This window comes from Amia ocellicauda, chromosome 7 (genome assembly GCF_036373705.1).
Source record: "Amia ocellicauda isolate fAmiCal2 chromosome 7, fAmiCal2.hap1, whole genome shotgun sequence".
NCBI classification, from domain to species: domain Eukaryota; kingdom Metazoa; phylum Chordata; class Actinopteri; order Amiiformes; family Amiidae; genus Amia; species Amia ocellicauda.
This window is the reverse complement of record NC_089856.1, coordinates 9,407,415-9,424,377: the sequence shown is the minus strand read 5'-3', so window position 1 is coordinate 9,424,377 and position 16,963 is coordinate 9,407,415. Positions and strand designations below refer to the sequence as shown.

The 16,963-nt window shown below is 41.3% G+C and overlaps 2 protein-coding genes across 3 annotated transcripts in view; one reads left to right on the top strand and one right to left on the bottom strand.

Annotated features, from left to right (window-relative positions):
* Positions 1-558: 558 nt before the first annotated feature.
* nabp2 (nucleic acid binding protein 2) lies at positions 559-6,462 on the bottom strand. Its single transcript, XM_066708240.1, has 7 exons — positions 6,148-6,462; positions 4,819-4,963; positions 4,274-4,412; positions 3,430-3,501; positions 3,008-3,083; positions 2,570-2,627; positions 559-2,292 (listed from the first exon to the last, which is right to left on the bottom strand). Exons 2-7 carry the CDS (start codon positions 4,895-4,897, stop codon positions 2,132-2,134), a joined length of 585 nt encoding a protein of 194 aa, XP_066564337.1. The 5' UTR covers positions 4,898-4,963; positions 6,148-6,462; the 3' UTR covers positions 559-2,131.
* Positions 6,463-7,471: 1,009 nt separating this feature from the next.
* The window catches only part of rnf41 (ring finger protein 41), a 34,037-nt gene continuing 24,545 nt past the window's right edge, over positions 7,472-16,963 (top strand). For both annotated transcript variants that reach the window (XM_066708239.1, XM_066708237.1), the window contains exon 1: positions 7,472-7,580. The gene's annotated coding sequence lies outside the window, so the exon portion shown is untranslated. The remainder of the gene's footprint in view (positions 7,581-16,963) is intronic.

Below are 16,963 nucleotides of genomic sequence, written 5' to 3'. Positions count from 1 at the left end.
ATTACTGATCTGTTGTCCCGACTTTTGACGTCAAACGCACAGATCAGTAATAATAGACACAGGTCAATAATTAATTAGAATATTAAGAGTTATTAACTAATATTGATTACTTTAGTGCTCCATTTATATTCCAAAGTAGAAATTGGCCTTGTTTTTACAGACCCAGATTAACACTAGTCTTGGTCTACAGTCTTGTTTTAGGTGGAGTAGTGCAAGACTAGTGCTAATCAGTGAAACCAGCTGGTGTATATTAAACACCAAGTCTGTAGTGTAAAACTCTTTTCTAAAATGACCTGGCCTGGATACACTATATTTGCTATTATCACAATATCAACCAAGCCTATTGAATATCTGAAGTTCTATATCTAAAATTAAACTTGTAAATTCAGCTTTTGACACCTCACTTGAAATTGCATTGTTTGGTGTAAGTATGGTTTCTGTGCTGAAAGATAGTATGAGACCTATGTCTGCTAATAAATAAATAATAAATCCTAGCCACATTTTTTTCCCCCTCTCACTTTTAAAACACACACGTGACACACAGAAATCCCACACAGGTTTTCAACAAATCCAGCCGCTGTATTTCAAAAGAATGGCATGTGACAGTGACATTTTACACTGGTATCATGAGGGCTGAACACAAAGGATGGAAAATCGGCAGTCATAAAGAAGCATTACTACGCGTCATATTTCTAACAGCACAGATGTTTAGTCCTGAAAAGTCAGAAAGCATTTCACCATACTTTTTAATCTCTTTAAGACATATATATATATATATATATATATATATATATATATATATAAAAGTGGTGTATGCAGAATCAGTGTAGCCCCCCAGGAGTTGAGTTTGAGAGTCTTTCACACAGATCTAATAACAATTAATTTGGTTCACTTAGTATCTTTTCTCCCCAAGGCTGATGGAAACAAAATATTCCATCTTAATTCACGGTGGTTCCGCTTAACAACTTTGCAGTGAGAAGGTCTCACAGCTCGAAGACACGCATCTTTTTTTGAGTGAAGTTCGGAATCTGTTTGCTGGTGGGGGCAAAAGTCCAATGTTTTGAAACTTCCTCCATTTCCTAGTCTGTTTGAGAGTTTTCTGGAAGTGTCTCGGCCTGCTGTCATCTGAGCACAGTGCTGCCTCGGGGAATGCATGCAAATGTTGGGAAAAGACGCGGATGGCTCACTGTGGTTTCAGTCAGTTTGAAAATGGTGATGTAACCAATCCTGAGGCACAGGCTGAGCTACAAAATCTTCTAGATTTAAAACATTTTTTTTACTGACAAACCCGCTGCCGTTTCCTTAAAGTGATGGAAACACATGAGACTGATAAAATGTGGATATTTTGTCTGTCACTCGCCGCCATTTTGGAGATCAGACAACTGACCTAGCCACTTGCGAGGGGATTGTTTTTAATGCTCCTTTAAAAATGCTACCAAATATAAAGTGGGCAAAGCATAGGAGCCCTGCTGTAATAAAATTAATCTGCCCTCCCACCCACCCCAAAAGTAGTGGAGCTGCAGTTTCCCACCACAGCACTTCAGCCCCCAGTGGCATAAATATCTGCCTTGCCCCTGCAGGATGCACAAGGAGCCAGCTAACAGCTACCTGTGTGTTTGTGGCTGCTCCCTTTAGTGCTGAGTGTTGTGCCACATTAATCTGATCTTTGTCAACTATGCGATGATTTTAACATGGCAGGGTTCTGTGTATACATATCTGCATTTTAGGAATAGAAAGTTTATCAAGGCGTGTGTAATTTGTGTAATAACAGTGATGATTTAGAAACAGCACCATAAAGAGTATCTGGTATATCAGGAGTCAAGAACCTTGTATGTTCAAGGGGTGGGGTCCTCCTGCCCTGGTCCTAGAGAGCCTCTGTCCTAGAGCCTTTAGCTTTTATGTGGTAATTATATAGTGATCTGGGAAATGCATTAAATTCTAATAAATGCAAAAATAATTGCTCTATTGAAGTCTTTCAGAGTGGATCTCCAGGACCAGAGCTACAGGTGAGTTTTTTTGGATGTGAAGGACTGGGATAAAAGGCTTCAGTGGAGACCCAATGCAGGTTATAAAATCCTAGCCTATTTATTTCCTGGGTGCTGGTGTGGGAGGGGCCTGCCCCCTGGTCCAATCATCTCTTGGCTGAGCGGCGCGTCTCCTTGCCGTTGCTGACCGCCACAGCCGCCCCCTGATTGGCCGCCCCACGGGTGCTGCTCCGCACTGCTTGCTGGGGATTGGTGGAGGTGGTGGCAGCAGGGGCGCTTACTCCGTTCCCATTGGTGGTCTCATTTCCTTGGGGGGAGGAATGGAGGAGCGTGTTTGCCACATTCAAACAAGGCAGTCAATCACAATCATTGTTCTATTATAGAACACCAACAGTGTTATTTTCAAAACAAAAGTGGCCGGATACATTTTATATAAACCCTTTGAAAGGAGTTACCCTAATAAGGATCCCAATAAGGTTTATCTCTGTGCCATTCAGAAACACTGATCTGTAACACTGCGTGTGTGGGAGAAATAGATTCAGTAAGTATCCTGCAGGTCCACTGGGAACTCCCCGTTTACTCACCAGTTGTGACGGCAGGAGTGCTGTTGCTGTGAGAGGAGCTTCCCTGGTCATTCAGAGACTGGAGGGAAACAGAGAAATGTGATACTGATCAGCCTGGCACAGTGCAAGAGCTTGAGGAAGTGAGTCACTTCTAGGACTGCCAGACACTTACAGTATAAAAACAAACAAAATACACACTCACACACACAATCTAGAGATTCATTCTGGGCCTGGAAGACTCTGGGAGATGTTGTTGTGTGAGATTAACAGGCTATGGGGGTCTCGGAGTGACTGACCAAAATTCTTACAACTGAACCTAAATATCGACTTAGAGATGACATATTTCTGACTGGATGACATATTTATCTGACAGTGAAACACACGACAGGTTATAAGAGATCTGTGTTCCTTGTCATAGCTCCTCCTTTGGCAGTTTACAGGGCTGCAGTCAGTACTTACTGTTTTATTGACCTGCGTCAAGTACTCGGGGTTGGGTTCGCTGAAGTTGGGCACCTCCGAATAGACCATACAGAACCTGCCCAGAGGGGGACAGAGGGAGAAATCAACCCAAGAACCAAGCAGAGACGAAGAGCTGAGCCCACACCTCACTATCACAGGGACAATCGGTAGGTAAGCAGTTCTAGCATAATATGATCTGCTGACAAAGTTGAAGATTTTGGTTTGTCTGTGCACTTGTTTATTTTACAAAGAACTTGAAATCTACTGTCATTCAAAACCTGAAATACATATTCCAGCTAAGTGACTGAGAGCACCTACAAAAGAAGCAAATCAGAAATCTGTCCTCTTTTTCAAACACCAAATATTGTTGAGAGTTAGCTCTTGATCAAGCATGCCTCGTATAGCCATGGGGTAACACTTACTCTCCAATCTTCTGCAGCTCTCCCCCTCTCCCTGTGTACAGAGTGAGACAGCCTTTAAAAACTGAAGCATACCTGAAACACAGAGAAGGAGGTAGAGAGAGAGCGAGAGAGTTAGGAGGGTGTGGGTATCTGCCTGTATTACTACGCCTGTCCATCTTATTGAAACTATAAAAACTGCTCTCTCTACATCAGCGTTCTCCAACCCTAATCCTGGAGATTTCTTTCCAACCCTGGCACTCAATGACTCCATATACCCAAGTCAAGTTTTTGTAATTAGAACCCCCTATTGAAGACTTTTGCCAACTCTGAAAGACTGCACTGGGACTTGGGGTGAAACAGGTCTTATACAAGGCAAATCAACTTTTACAAGTCATAGACAACAATATGAACAACTTCAAGGCTTTCTTAAGATGATTAGTAAGTAGCAAGGCCGAGGATGGCACAGTATTCCAGAGCTGAAGAAAATTACACCAATGAGAATGACAAACTGCAATTATGCAGGTCTGAATCACAATACCAGTGCTGTGGTGTTCAATACCAATTATGCGGTAGAATTGCAATGTAATATAAAAAAACAATATGAACAGGAATAATAAATATTGTACTGGTCTTTAAGCAAAAAAAGAGAGATGACACGTTAAATATGGCCCCACAAACAGCAGCAGAGAGGTGAGATGAAACGGAACCAGACAGACACTGCGGCCCATTCAGGAACGTGTTTGAGACCCCTGAATGAACACCATCTGCTTAGCATCTGAGCGGGCTGGTGAAATAGAAAGCAGAAGGTCTAGTGGCTCTCAGGCCCAGGACACAACGGTACAGAACGGGACGAGGATGGCAGTACCCCTTGGTGAGTCGGATGATGTCTCCTGTTTGGATCAGCCCCCCCACTTCGTCCCACACCGAGATGCTGATGCTGCCTGTCTTGTCGGCCACCTTGCAGGTCCGCACCTCATGCCCGTCCTTGGTCTTCGTCACTCGTCCTTCACAAAGACAGACGACACCATTTACTCTTCACCCCCCCCCCCGACGCCTTACAATCAGTCGGAGAGCGGTTCCCTGGCCTGGGTCCGGGAGGCCTCGTGGTGTCTGCTGGATGGTTGGTCATTCCAGCCCCAGCTGTTGTCACCTCCTTAACCTGACCCATCTCCACCTTGTTTAAGAGTGGACACCAACTGACAGGTTGGAATGCGACCAACAGGAGTCCAGTTCAGGGTTCCATTAAGAGCTCAGGTGGCACAACAACCAGCAGACACAGGGATTCTCCACGACCAGGGTTGGGAACCAGGGATCAAAGAGGCTATACAACAGTGTCCGGCAAATCCCGTATGCAGCGGATTGACAGAAGTTTAGAGCTTACAAATTGGAGAGAGAGAAAGTGAGAGATACCTGTCTCCAGAACGATGAAGATGACGTTCAGGTTCTTGAGGCCAGGCTTGATGTCCTTCACGTGCGTTTCCGTCGTCATCTTTCAGTCCCGACCTTACCCAGCAACCCCCTCCCGCTCCCACCCCTCCAGCCTCCACCAGCTACCCTGGGAGATCAAAGGAGGAGAAGACGTCAATCACACAAGACCATCACTAGAAGAAAGAGCACATCCACTAGAAAATGGCACCTTATCACGGTATGGAAGTGGTTAGCCATGAAACATCAACTCAAACTAACTCTAACTATGTACTGATCCTTCCAAGGTACAACAGCAGTAACTTATAACGGAAGCCCTTATATGCTATTGCTTCCAGTAACATGATTAAAAAAAAGAAGGGGTATGTGCTCCAGAGGTCTGTCTGTAGGAAAAGATGAAGCTTGGATCAACTTGCCTTGAATTAAATCTATAATGAGCCTTAACACTTGCCCTTTATAACCTTCCATGCCCTTACATATACTAGCCAATCACCAGTCACCTTGACTGACATGTCACTATTAACACATCATATAATGCCTAGATGGGGTCAATGCCCAGGCCCTGCCCATTCTTTGCTAATTACTGTAACTGATAAAACGCCCATATTCTTACAAACCAGCCAGTCAGGTGTATCCCTCCACAGCAAGACAATCTAACTGCAGACTAAATTATATTTTTCTCCCCTGTAGCTTTGATTTAAACGTTTCTTATACAGGCTGTTGAATCACGGCTGTCTGTTTTCCAGGCTTAGAGAAAATCATGTTTTTCCCCACTGCCTCGCAGCATGGTCAACACAGACTGAAGCAAGCAGTGGCCATAACCTACTTTGCTTTCTGAAGTGGAGCCCGTTTTTCATGCTGACAGGTGTTTTGACAATACAACTTGACAGTCCCCTCACGAAAGAAAGACGGCGTGGCGTTATGTTGAATTAGGGTAGAGACATGCAACAAAAGATTCATGCTTATTTAAACATGTTGAATGTGCTGACTAGTTATACTTGTTTACCATATGTTTAAAATGAAAGACCCTACTTACGTACAGTAAACCTAACCGGATTTTATTTATAACTGTCACAATAAAACATCACCCCGTTATACTTCCATGTACAGCAGACCCAAAACGCCATCGTTTGCAGTGCATTGAACTATGATTGAGAAAACATGCACCAACACAAACGCGCGCACGTCTGCAAAACACCATATCCTGCAGCTTCAATGCACAGTATTATCCATTTTATTGCATGAATACGGAACATTTATTATTGCAAAAAATCGACAAACTAAAATGAAAAAGTATGCATGTTAATACTCTACCTGTTAGTGGAATTCTGTGTCGGTTTGATTCTGTTCCGGGCGAGTTATGTTTCTATGCTGCCTTAATATTCAATGCATATTTGCATAAGTCGGGCGCTTTTTTCCCCTGAGTATCGTCGCCTGAAGTAAGACGTCGGACGTTAGATCACAACTTGTTGGGAGTTTCAGCCGACACTACAAAATAATCGTCTTCCGGTAGCCAAGCCTCCCACCGGGTATTCAGTGATTGGCGACAATGCAGTTGACTGTGTTTCGCCGGAGCAGTTTTTGGCAGCAGCCTCCCTGTTATTGCCCCACTCACTGGCCTGAACTGCTCGGGCCAATCAGAACAGAGACTCGGGTACGCGCACGTCCTGACGCCGTGACGCAACCCCCAAAAGAAAAACAAAGTTGCAGTAATTATTACGCGGCAGAGGGCGACGTGTTAGTGCTGTAATTACGAACCAATTATTATAATGATTGCTATTAATTGGATTATACAAGCACTGTTATATTTGTATCGTTGTAATAAACACTGTAAAAACATAAAGGGATTTAGTATTCTGTATTATAATTGAGTTCATAACCAACAAAATATTTGTATGTATACAAATTGTATGTATTGTATTGTATGTATTTGTATGGCTTACGTTGAAGGAGATCTGCAGAAAGTTGTATCACAATGTATTTTGGTTTGACAAAAGGACATACAGAAAATCATAATGTGTTATTAAACTACATTGGTTTACAGTAAGGTTTTGAGAACTAGACTGGAAGCATAATTTCAGTCTCTTCCATTTGTAAGTTTTGAATTTGTCAGTCTCTTCCATTTGTAAGTTTTGTAAAACCGATTTAATTGTTCATAAATCATATATGAAGGTACTTCACCTCAGTGTAGTACGTGGGGTAACCGCCGTTTCGTGACTACAATGGGGTCTACCATGCTGTGCACACTACCCAGAAGGCCTCATAAACCTAGCACTAGGTTATGTTGAAGAACTTAGCCCTTGTTTGCCATTCGCTTATTAATGCGTTGCAGCTTCTTGGAATTATTGGGGTATCTTTTCACATGCAACAACATTGAAAATGGACCAGATCAATGTCAAATACCGAAATCCTGCGAGACGCGTTTGCAGCATGTGCGTCACCAGCTCTACCTGCCTAGTGACAGCCCGAGGACCCCGCACCAGCCCGGCCAATGACACCGGAGCGCCGCCTGAGCTCATACTCTCACTCCATTGGCTGGCGGGCCGCGTCAATCACAGCTCTCCCCTGTGACAGGTGGAGCCGCCTGTCAATCACTCGCCGGCGGGGCGTGTTCGCGCCCGCCCTGGTGGTTGCGTAGCAGCGGGGCGCGGAGCGGAGGCCGGAGCGGAGAGACAGACGAGCCGCGGAGGAAGCGCTGCTCTTTAAATTTAGGAGCCAAAACGGGGAGGACGTAAAAAAAAACACAGGTATCACATTTTATCTTTAAAGAAACACAATGATCAAATTCAGTTTCATTTTCTTCGAGTGGTTTATTTATTTTTTGTTGGAGGGGGAACGGGCACTCTGACGTGCGGTCGCCGGGAAAAGAGAGCGTAGCACGGTGTAGGTGACGGTAGGAAAGTCCGAGGTTGCATTACGCAGCGGTGATAAAGCGAGGCCTAGCGAGACAGAGGGTGAATAATATTGATAATGAAAACATATCCTCAGAGGAATAAATACAATTTTTGTATTGGTTAAACTTGAATCGATTGAGCTCTCTGCTCATTGATGTGATAGTATCTCTACACGTCAATGGCAAATACAGTAGGTGACAACATCGGACCGTGCTGTCCACGACTTCGTGTTGAAAATATAAAACGTACGGTTTGCATGCTTTTTCTGTCTATCATTAACAGGCAGCTATGTTACTGAAAAGATACTGAATGTTATCTATGTATCAAAATAGATCTTGTGTGTCAGTATCCACGAAAGCTACCTTACTGTAACTACAAGGGGTTAGGTAGCAACTCAGTCTTTCTAAATGGAAACGTCGAAAACCGAATATGTCTACCTGATGTATTGTTGTATTTAAACTTAAATTTGATAACGAACCCTTTAAATTGAAATATCGTTGGTTTCTTAAAAAAAATCTATTCAATCAAACATTTCCGATGTATCGTTTCTTGAGGTGCTAGCTTTCGAGTTGTCACTTGATCTTTCTGGATTGAGATGCTGATTTCATGGCTCACACCTTGCCTAGCTATATATTAAACGATGCAGCTTTTTATTTCTCAGGAACTCGTTGTCTAATTGAACTTGATGCCAGTTAAAATCAGGCATTAGCTAGGTTGGCTTTCTTAAAATAATTCGCCGATGCACAGCTTCTGTTCACTGAATTTTCAATGCGAAATATTTGAGTCTGCAATATAATTTTCAGCTCATTGGAAATCTGCGGTGGTAGAAAACTACACCAAGTGTTGTGGGGGCCTTAACCAAATCCCCAGCCAGCTTGTTTGAGCTAACTCAGTGCTATGCTTTAAGAAATGGTAAATTAGCTTTTGTGATCCATTTGTTAGTACCGATCAAACAAGGAAGGCTTTCATATGATTTAGTATGCTTTAATGAAGCATGCTTCTTTCAGGCTTCTAGTGCATGCTTCAGCAAGGTTACAATAGTTTTCTATAATATTCTCTTAGTATTCATACATTTTGTAGTGTCTGCTTTTAAATGAACTACCTTTCTAAATACCTTACATCACATGATTTAGAGCACATTCTAAATCAGATAGGGATTCTTCAGTCATTACTGGGAAAAAAGGTGTTTTTTTTTATATTATGTAGTTATCAGAGATTGATTTGATGTCAGTCTGGGTGATGGGCTGCTTTTTGCCCAGTGAGCTGTATTGTCGTAGTCAGAAACCTTGCAATGTTTTTTTTTATTTTGCAGTTTTGTCTAATTTTACTATATATATATATATATATATATATATATATATTTAAACCTACAGGTTTGTGGGGTTTATAATACAACATTGGTGAATGTACTCTTTTTACAAAATACATTTGCTTTATTTTGAGATGACTACTTTATTTCTGGTCTCTTTCACGTGTGTCATGATATGGTGTGGATGACTGTAACGTGTGACCAACTTGTTGCAAAGAGGGAATGAAAGTTCAAAGGGGTGTGTCAGAGGAATGCACTTGCCAGTTGTCTTATTATGGAAACAGTGGTGTACAGTAGTTTGGATTTTCTGTTAAGGGTGCATGAGTTAAACCTTTGCATTTCATAGTCTGAAATTCTGCATTGTAAGGAGGTGGTGGGGGGATCTGGGTGAATGACTTCCTTGCATTATGGGCTTCTTTTTGACCTTGCAGAAATAGATGTACAATAAAAAGGTTGGGTAATTCTATTACAGGAAGTAGCGGCACTTCTGCCTTAAAACTGGCCAAAGTCCATTTGAACTCATGCCTTGTTTAATGGAAAGCTATTTATATTAGGCATTTGCCAAGTATGTCTTTGTTATGCCAATTGTAATTTATTTTTTGGCTTTCCATTTGGAGTTATTTATTCTGCCCCATCCAATTTGGGGGGTTTCCAAATGTACTCTTACTAGCACAGGACGTAAGGTAATATATGCATGGCCTTTGTGCATTGGTAGCAGTATCTGCTCTCTCTCCCAATGTGAGTCCACATCACAAATGGCAGAGAGGAACTGAGGGCTCTTGTGGCTCCAATTCATAGCACCCCAGATTACACTTGCAAGGTGATGAAATCAAGACTGAATCTGAGCCCACCCAACCTGGGAGAGCAAAGTATGTCATTAGTTGTATGCATATAATTTGCAATAAATGCCAAAAATGGTCCGGAGGGATTTTTTGTGAGACGTTAAAGTTTGAGATACTTCAACGGATCAAAATAGAACTGAAAGAATGTACGTCTTGAAAAAACATCTTTAAAGTGTAAAACAATGAGCAGTTTGTATTCCACCCCCATGGGCCTTAATGTACTGGAAACAATGCAGAAAATCCATCCAGATATCAGACATTTTTCATCAGCTCACTGTTGTGCAACTCCCATCATATGGATATGAACATAAAGCATGTAAGTCTTTTATATTTACAAATGGATCTATTCAGCCAATGAGATTGCTGCCGGCAAGGGACGCCAGGACTTGACAGCTTTGAATGGCCTTATCTCGGTGATGGATTAACTTGCAATAGTGTTTTATACATCTTAATCATACATTTTAAACTGCTTGTTCCTGTGAAGCCTGTGCTTTCAAATTCTGGTCACTGCGACTCATTTTGCTGTCCTGGTTTATACTGATGATTGTAGTCATAGAAAGTGACACACTTTCCAAGCTTGTACTAGAGAGCCCACATGGAGTGGTTCACATCTTTAGTGGTTGAATTTTTAATTTCCCTCTAATTGTTAATGCCACTCATCTCTCAAAAAGGGTGCAAGAAAGCATGTTTCGTCCTTGGTGATCACATGGAAGGTCCTTTGGAAAACTCAGTGTGAAGCACCTACATTTTATGGAAGTAGCAATACAATGGCACCTTCACTTCAAGGGCTGCATTGCACGGGAGGTTCATTTCCCCCCCGTGCATTTTAGAGTAAGGAGATTGTAGTAAGCAAGGTTTCATTTTTAGTTAAGTAAATGGTAGGCGTTGAAAGGCCAGCAGGGGACATTGCCTGATATGAGACTTCCCCAGACTCTACATTGGTTGTGTCGCTGTGCAACCCCTGCTAACAAGCAGCCTAACGTGAAGTGCGGTGTAGTTCTCGCATCACTAACAAAGCCACTGAATATTTCATTCATTGCATCTACTGCTGGAGGCCAGCCAGATTTAATGTCTGCAGCGAAATTAATCTTGTGACAAACTTTTCTCAAGTGTGAAGGATACAGATAGAGGAGGCATATCTGAACTTGACTGGACAGTGGTGCATAACAGCGCAGGTACCATGTTTTGCACCACAAAAGGACCTTGGTTTTAGGCTCGGCTCAGACTGTTCTGACTGATTTAGGGCTGTTTGAAAAAATCCTACAAAGAGAAAGATGAACTGGAAATGTCAAACTGTAGGCCCATTGTCCTAGATCTGACTTGTAGCAATAGAAATGCAGAGAATAGTTGTAATGGGAATAACTTGTAAAATGGGACAGTGTACTGGAGTGCTAAGGACCTGTATTGGGAACAAACATTGTCCCATATGTGTTGAGTGTTTGAAAGTACTTGGGTTTGAACTAGACAGTGCAGTGACATAGCAGTTGAAAGTATTCCAATCATGTATTTTATTTACCTGAATAAATATTGTAAAGGACAATTTCCATCCCCCATTACTAGAGAAAACACTGCAAAGGTTTTACTGGATTGAACCAAATCATAGGGTGTGCTTTTTCTAGAGAGCCTCAATTAAATGTGTACACACTTCCTGTCTGTACTTGGATCCGTCCAGTGGAACATTTGGTTTTCTGTAGGTTGACACACTGTTCGACAAGTTCAGAAAAGAGATCATGGACAATTAAGTTTAGTTTAATGAAAAGTATTTAAGAAACTAAATGAATCGCAGAATAACATGTATCAAAATGAGGGTGTGATCGCCACTGCTGAGATATATTTAACATAACTTGGAGTAAGCAAAGCCATTTTTAGACCAACAAAATCAGTTTATATATTTGGGATGGGATGACTGTGGTGGTCGGGGGTGGATAATTTTAAATGGAGAAATCCATCTTTCTTAATGGTTATATTGCATTGTCTTCACTCAAAATTGCCCCTTTGAGACCTGATTTATTTGCAGACCTGTTTATTTACATGAAAGCAATGACAGCAGTGCTTGAATTCAGCTGGGACTACTTTAGAAGGGCTGCTTTTCTTCTGCCACACAACTGTCTTGGTTGGAGGGGTTTGTTTGCTCTGGGTCCAGCTGAAATTGAGATCTCTAGCCTGAAAACCACTATGTTGTGATATTTTGAGATTGGCCATATCCAGCATGTTAGTGAATGGATGTTTAGCTGGGGGAGAGTATAACTGCTTGTGTCTTGACAGCCTGGTTTATTTGTATGTTTTGGAGAGCTGTTAATTTAAAAGACTTTGTATTAGCTTTTCAAAATGTACCGTGGCTTGTTCCTTGAGACTCTTTCAGTGAAGTCTTCCCTGAAGCATTCCTTTAGGGATAAGGCTGTTACAGAAAGAACTTGAAGTCCGTATGCTAGTTGAGAGAGGAAAACAAAAACAAATACTTGTATTTAACACTTATTACATTTCCTTTAGTTCCTCAATGGGATTTTATAAAGCAGGCTACTGACTTTAATATTGTCCTTTTTCAGCAGTTTCCCTTAATCCAACATGAAAGTGAAAAGTTTGATCTTTTGTGATCTTCTGCTTGGTATTGCCACCTCTAGCCTGTGTTTAGATAGACATCTAAATTGACCCAGATTATCTGCCTTCATAATGATTCTTACCTGTTGCTCAACTCTATTCTGCGTTTGATCTGTTATTACACGTGGACCCAATTGTTTTTGTAGTACATCTTCACACACTCCAATAAGGCTGCTTTCATTTTGTTAAGGGGAGGCAACAGATAAGATTTAATGTTTAAAATAATGCTGGAGCCTCGGGGAACAACTGTTTTCCCACCGTTTGCTGTAGCGTCAGACTGTAGCTGGTTCTGTTTTCTGGTGTCTTTTTCACAAGCACTAAGGGCAAAATGACAATCCCTACTGTACATAAAAACTGTCAAAAGGTGTGATTCACTAGAATGCAATTACCTGAAATCTGTGCTTAAGGGGTAGTTGTGGGGGTGGGGGGTTGACAGGAGAGGAGAGAACTGAAAGAGGAGGGGGTGAGAAAACGGAATGAGTCATGGAGTGGGAGCTCACTGTCAAGGTAAAGTCTCCAGAGAACAACACACTATAATCCAATCTGCAGGAGACTCTGGGCTCCTACCAGCAGGAGCGTTACTGCTGAAAACTGGAGCCCTGTTCTGCTTCAGAAAATAATGCATGCCTCTGTGATGGCAAGAAATATTAGGCCTAGATTTTGAGCCCCCAATCCCCCAGCCCCCTCCTCTCCCCCCTTGCTGAAACAGCCTGGTATGCCATTCTGAAACTGGGTCACCAGGCAACCAGGAACTAGGAGCATCCTGTGAAATCGGGCAAATTCAAACTCTATTGAAGATGGCAGCCATTTCCATATCCCTCTGTGCATAAATAAAGCTAGGCTGCTGCCGTTCCTTCTGACACCTTGAACAAGTTGGTCTTGGTTTATTTAAAGGCATCAGCACAGATTATAGCATTTCTCCCTAATTGTTTTAATTAGAAACAAAAATAAAAATGAAACTGACTTAATTGAATATGTCCCCTTCACAGTTCTGCTGAAAAAACAATACTGAACAGTGTTACACCCTATTGTACGTATCCCTGTTTGTTTTATTAGTGATCATTTTATACTGATCCGGGAAATTGTTTCCAAACCTATTATCTACGTAGATTTAAAATCCAAATAGGTTGCACCATTAGGGACATTATATCTGCTCTGGGTTGTGAAATGGATACAGGGCAGTATAATCCTTTGGCAAGAGAGGAGTATCTCAAGCATGAAACCTTGCAGAGCAGGATCTGGTCTATATGATTGTCCTGCTGTTGAAACGTCCTGGCCGTGTTTTGATTTAAGGAGGATCTGACATTTTCAGAGTCTACATAGAAACATGGCAGTGGGAAATGAAGTGGAAAGGTAAACGGTCCAGGCCGATTGTTTCCATGAACCTACGCAGATTGTTCAAAATGTCCTCAAGCCAGGCTCCTTGTCTTATATTGATGTGTGTTGCCTTTTTTTTTTTTTTTTTTATAACCTTATAGGGAATGTGTTGAAGGGATGAAAGTATTATACTCACCATTTATTTTTCTAAATATAAATTTAATTTAATTAATCAACATTGATGTCCTCCATAATGTACTTGCACCTTTTTTATTATGGTATGCGTAACCTTGTCTTTTTTTCTCCTGGTACTGCTGCATGAAACTAATGTCTAGGCAGAATAGCAGGTTTTCAGTGGCAACAGGCAAGATGCCAAGACGCAGGGTCATGTAAATGCCACAAACTTTCACAATTCATAAACGATGCCCTAAAAAAGGGGATGTTGTGATTTAAATGTCTGAGTCTAGGGTGAGAGGTGGCGGACCTAGTTTGATTCAGGGTGTAGGAGTTTAAAACATTAAAAAAATAAACATTCGAAAATTGTAAGGCTGAAAAAGGCTTTGTTTGGGACTGACCTGATGAAGCATTTACTATAAGCACCTTTGGGTGCTGGGGTGATGTTTAAGCTGCAACAAACGACTATTTTGATAATTGATTAATCTGTCAATTAGTACTTCGATTAATCGGATAAAAATTATTCCAGCATTAAATGCAAGTGTTTTATTAAAAAAACCCTATACCTAAATCTAAAGTTTTGAGATTTTCCTCATCTTATGTAATGCTCTCTTTAAAACAATTTGAGATGGCAGTTATAAAACCAATAGAAAACATATGTGCAAAAAATAAAGGGTAATATACTGTATACACTCACCTAAAGGATTATTAGGAACACCATACTAATACTGTGTTTGACCCCCTTTCGCCTTCAGAACTGCCTTAATTCTACGTGGCATTGATGCAACAATGTGCTGAAAGCATTCTTTAGAAATGTTGGCCCATATTGATAGGATAGCATCTTGCAGTTGATGGAGATTTGTGGGATGCACATCCAGGGCACGAAGCTCCCGTTCCACCACATCCCAAAGATGCTCTATTGGGTTGAGATCTGGTGACTGTGGGGGCCAGTTTAGTACAGTGAACTCATTGTCATGTTCAAGAAACCAATTTGAAATGATTCGACCTTTGTGACATGGTGCATTATCCTGCTGGAAGTAGCCATCAGAGGATGGGTACATGGTGGTCATAAAGGGATGGACATGGTCAGAAACAATGCTCAGGTAGGCCATGGCATTTAAACGATGCCCAGTTGGCACTAAGGGGCCTAAAGTGTGCCAAGAAAACATCCCCCACACCATTACACCGCCACCACCAGCCTGCACAGTGGTAACAAGGCATGATGGATCCATGTTCTCATTCTGTTTACGCCAAATTCTGACTCTACCATCTGAATGTCTCAACAGAAATCGAGACTCATCAGACCAGGCAACATTTTTCCAGTCTTCAACTGTCCAATTTTGGTGAGCTTGTGCAAATTGTAGCCTCTTTTTCCTATTTGTAGTGGAGATGAGTGGTACCCGGTGGGGTCTTCTGCTGTTGTAGCCCATCCGCCTCAAGGTTGTACGTGTTGTGGCTTCACAAATGCTTTGCTGCATACCTCGGTTGTAACGAGTGGTTATTTCAGTCAAAGTTGCTCTTCTATCAGCTTGAATCAGTCGGCCCATTCTCCTCTGACCTCTAGCATCAACAAGGCATTTTCGCCCACAGGACTGCCGCATACTGGATGTTTTTCCCTTTTCACCCCATTCTTTGTAAACCCTAGAAATGGTTGTGCGTGAAAATCCCAGTAACTGAGCAGATTGTGAAATACTCAGACCGGCCCGTCTGGCACCAACAACCATGCCACGCTCAAAATTGCTTAAATCACCTTTCTTTCCCATTCAGACATTCAGTTTGGAGTTCAGGAGATTGTCTTGACCAGGACCACACCCCTAAATGCATTGAAGCAACTGCCATGTGATTGGTTGGTTAGATAATTGAATTAATGAGAAATTGAACAGGTGTTCCTAATAATCCTTTAGGTGAGTGTATATTAACAGGTGTTTTTACATTGATCTCAAAACATAAAGCTGTTTTACTCTTCAGTTTGAAAGGAGCTAAACTATTTTGATAAAAATAAAGTAAACATTAAATTCAGTGTTTACAGGTTTTCTACATCAAATAGCTTCCACGACCGTCTAATACTGTACTATGGAGGCATATTTCGTTTTTTCCTTAAATGAGAGCCAATACGAGTATGCATAGTAGCACAATATTTACATTTATATGCACACTGGATGATGCATACGATCATAACATGCGTGAAAAGAGAAAAACACGAGTGTGTTCATATTCCCTTTCCACCTGGCACACTGACTGTGAAACGAGTTCGATTCGATCTGATTTTATGTGCGTTAAAAATGACATCAGACAATGAAACACGAGAGGAAGATGTGGATTGGTGGAAAAGCTCATCATCTGCGTGTCTAACCATTAATAACTATACAACATATCAAATAAATATAGACCAACAATACATGGTAAGCTATCATGGAGGAGCTGGGTATGAATGGTGCCTACTGTCTGATGTAGCTAGAATTGTAAGAATTGTTTAAGCACAGATAAACCACAACAATGTGACTTACATTATTAACAAAGATTTGCACTTTTAAATAAATGGTTTAACGTTGAAACATGCACTCTGCTTTTGTGTTTATGGTGAGGTGTACTTTGTACCTTCTGCAGCACTGTGCCGTGGCTGTGCAACGCACATCCATAGGCTCTGAGAAGTGCCCCTACACATGATAGTTTAAAGAAATGTCTTAATTTTTTTTTAACTATCTCTGTTAGTTGCAAGTTTTAAAAACTTCTTAGGATTTTTGTATTGCTTGCTCCCTGCTTGTTTTCTTGCTTACATTTTCTTTTTACAGTGTCTGGTTTGACTTTTGCTTGAGTGTCATGATTGGGTATAATAAGATTGCGTTATAAATAAAATGTATAATATAAATAATAATGATAATAATAATGTAGTTGAGGAGGTAAAGAAACAGATGTAGCTTGTGAGACACACCAGTTCAAGAAACGGAAAAGATTTTGAACGGATCCAAAGTGTAATAATAATAATATTATTAATA

Coding starts and splice junctions, on each gene's coding strand:
- nabp2 (XM_066708240.1), bottom strand. CDS start 4,897: ATGACGACGGAAACGCACGTGAAGGACATCAAGCCTGGCCTCAAGAAC. Junction 3,084..3,429: donor GAGCTGCAGAAGATTGGAGA/GTAAGTGTTACC, acceptor CCCTCTGGGCAG/GTTCTGTATGGTCTATTCGG. Junction 2,628..3,007: donor TGACGCAGGTCAATAAAACA/GTAAGTACTGAC, acceptor GTTTCCCTCCAG/TCTCTGAATGACCAGGGAAG.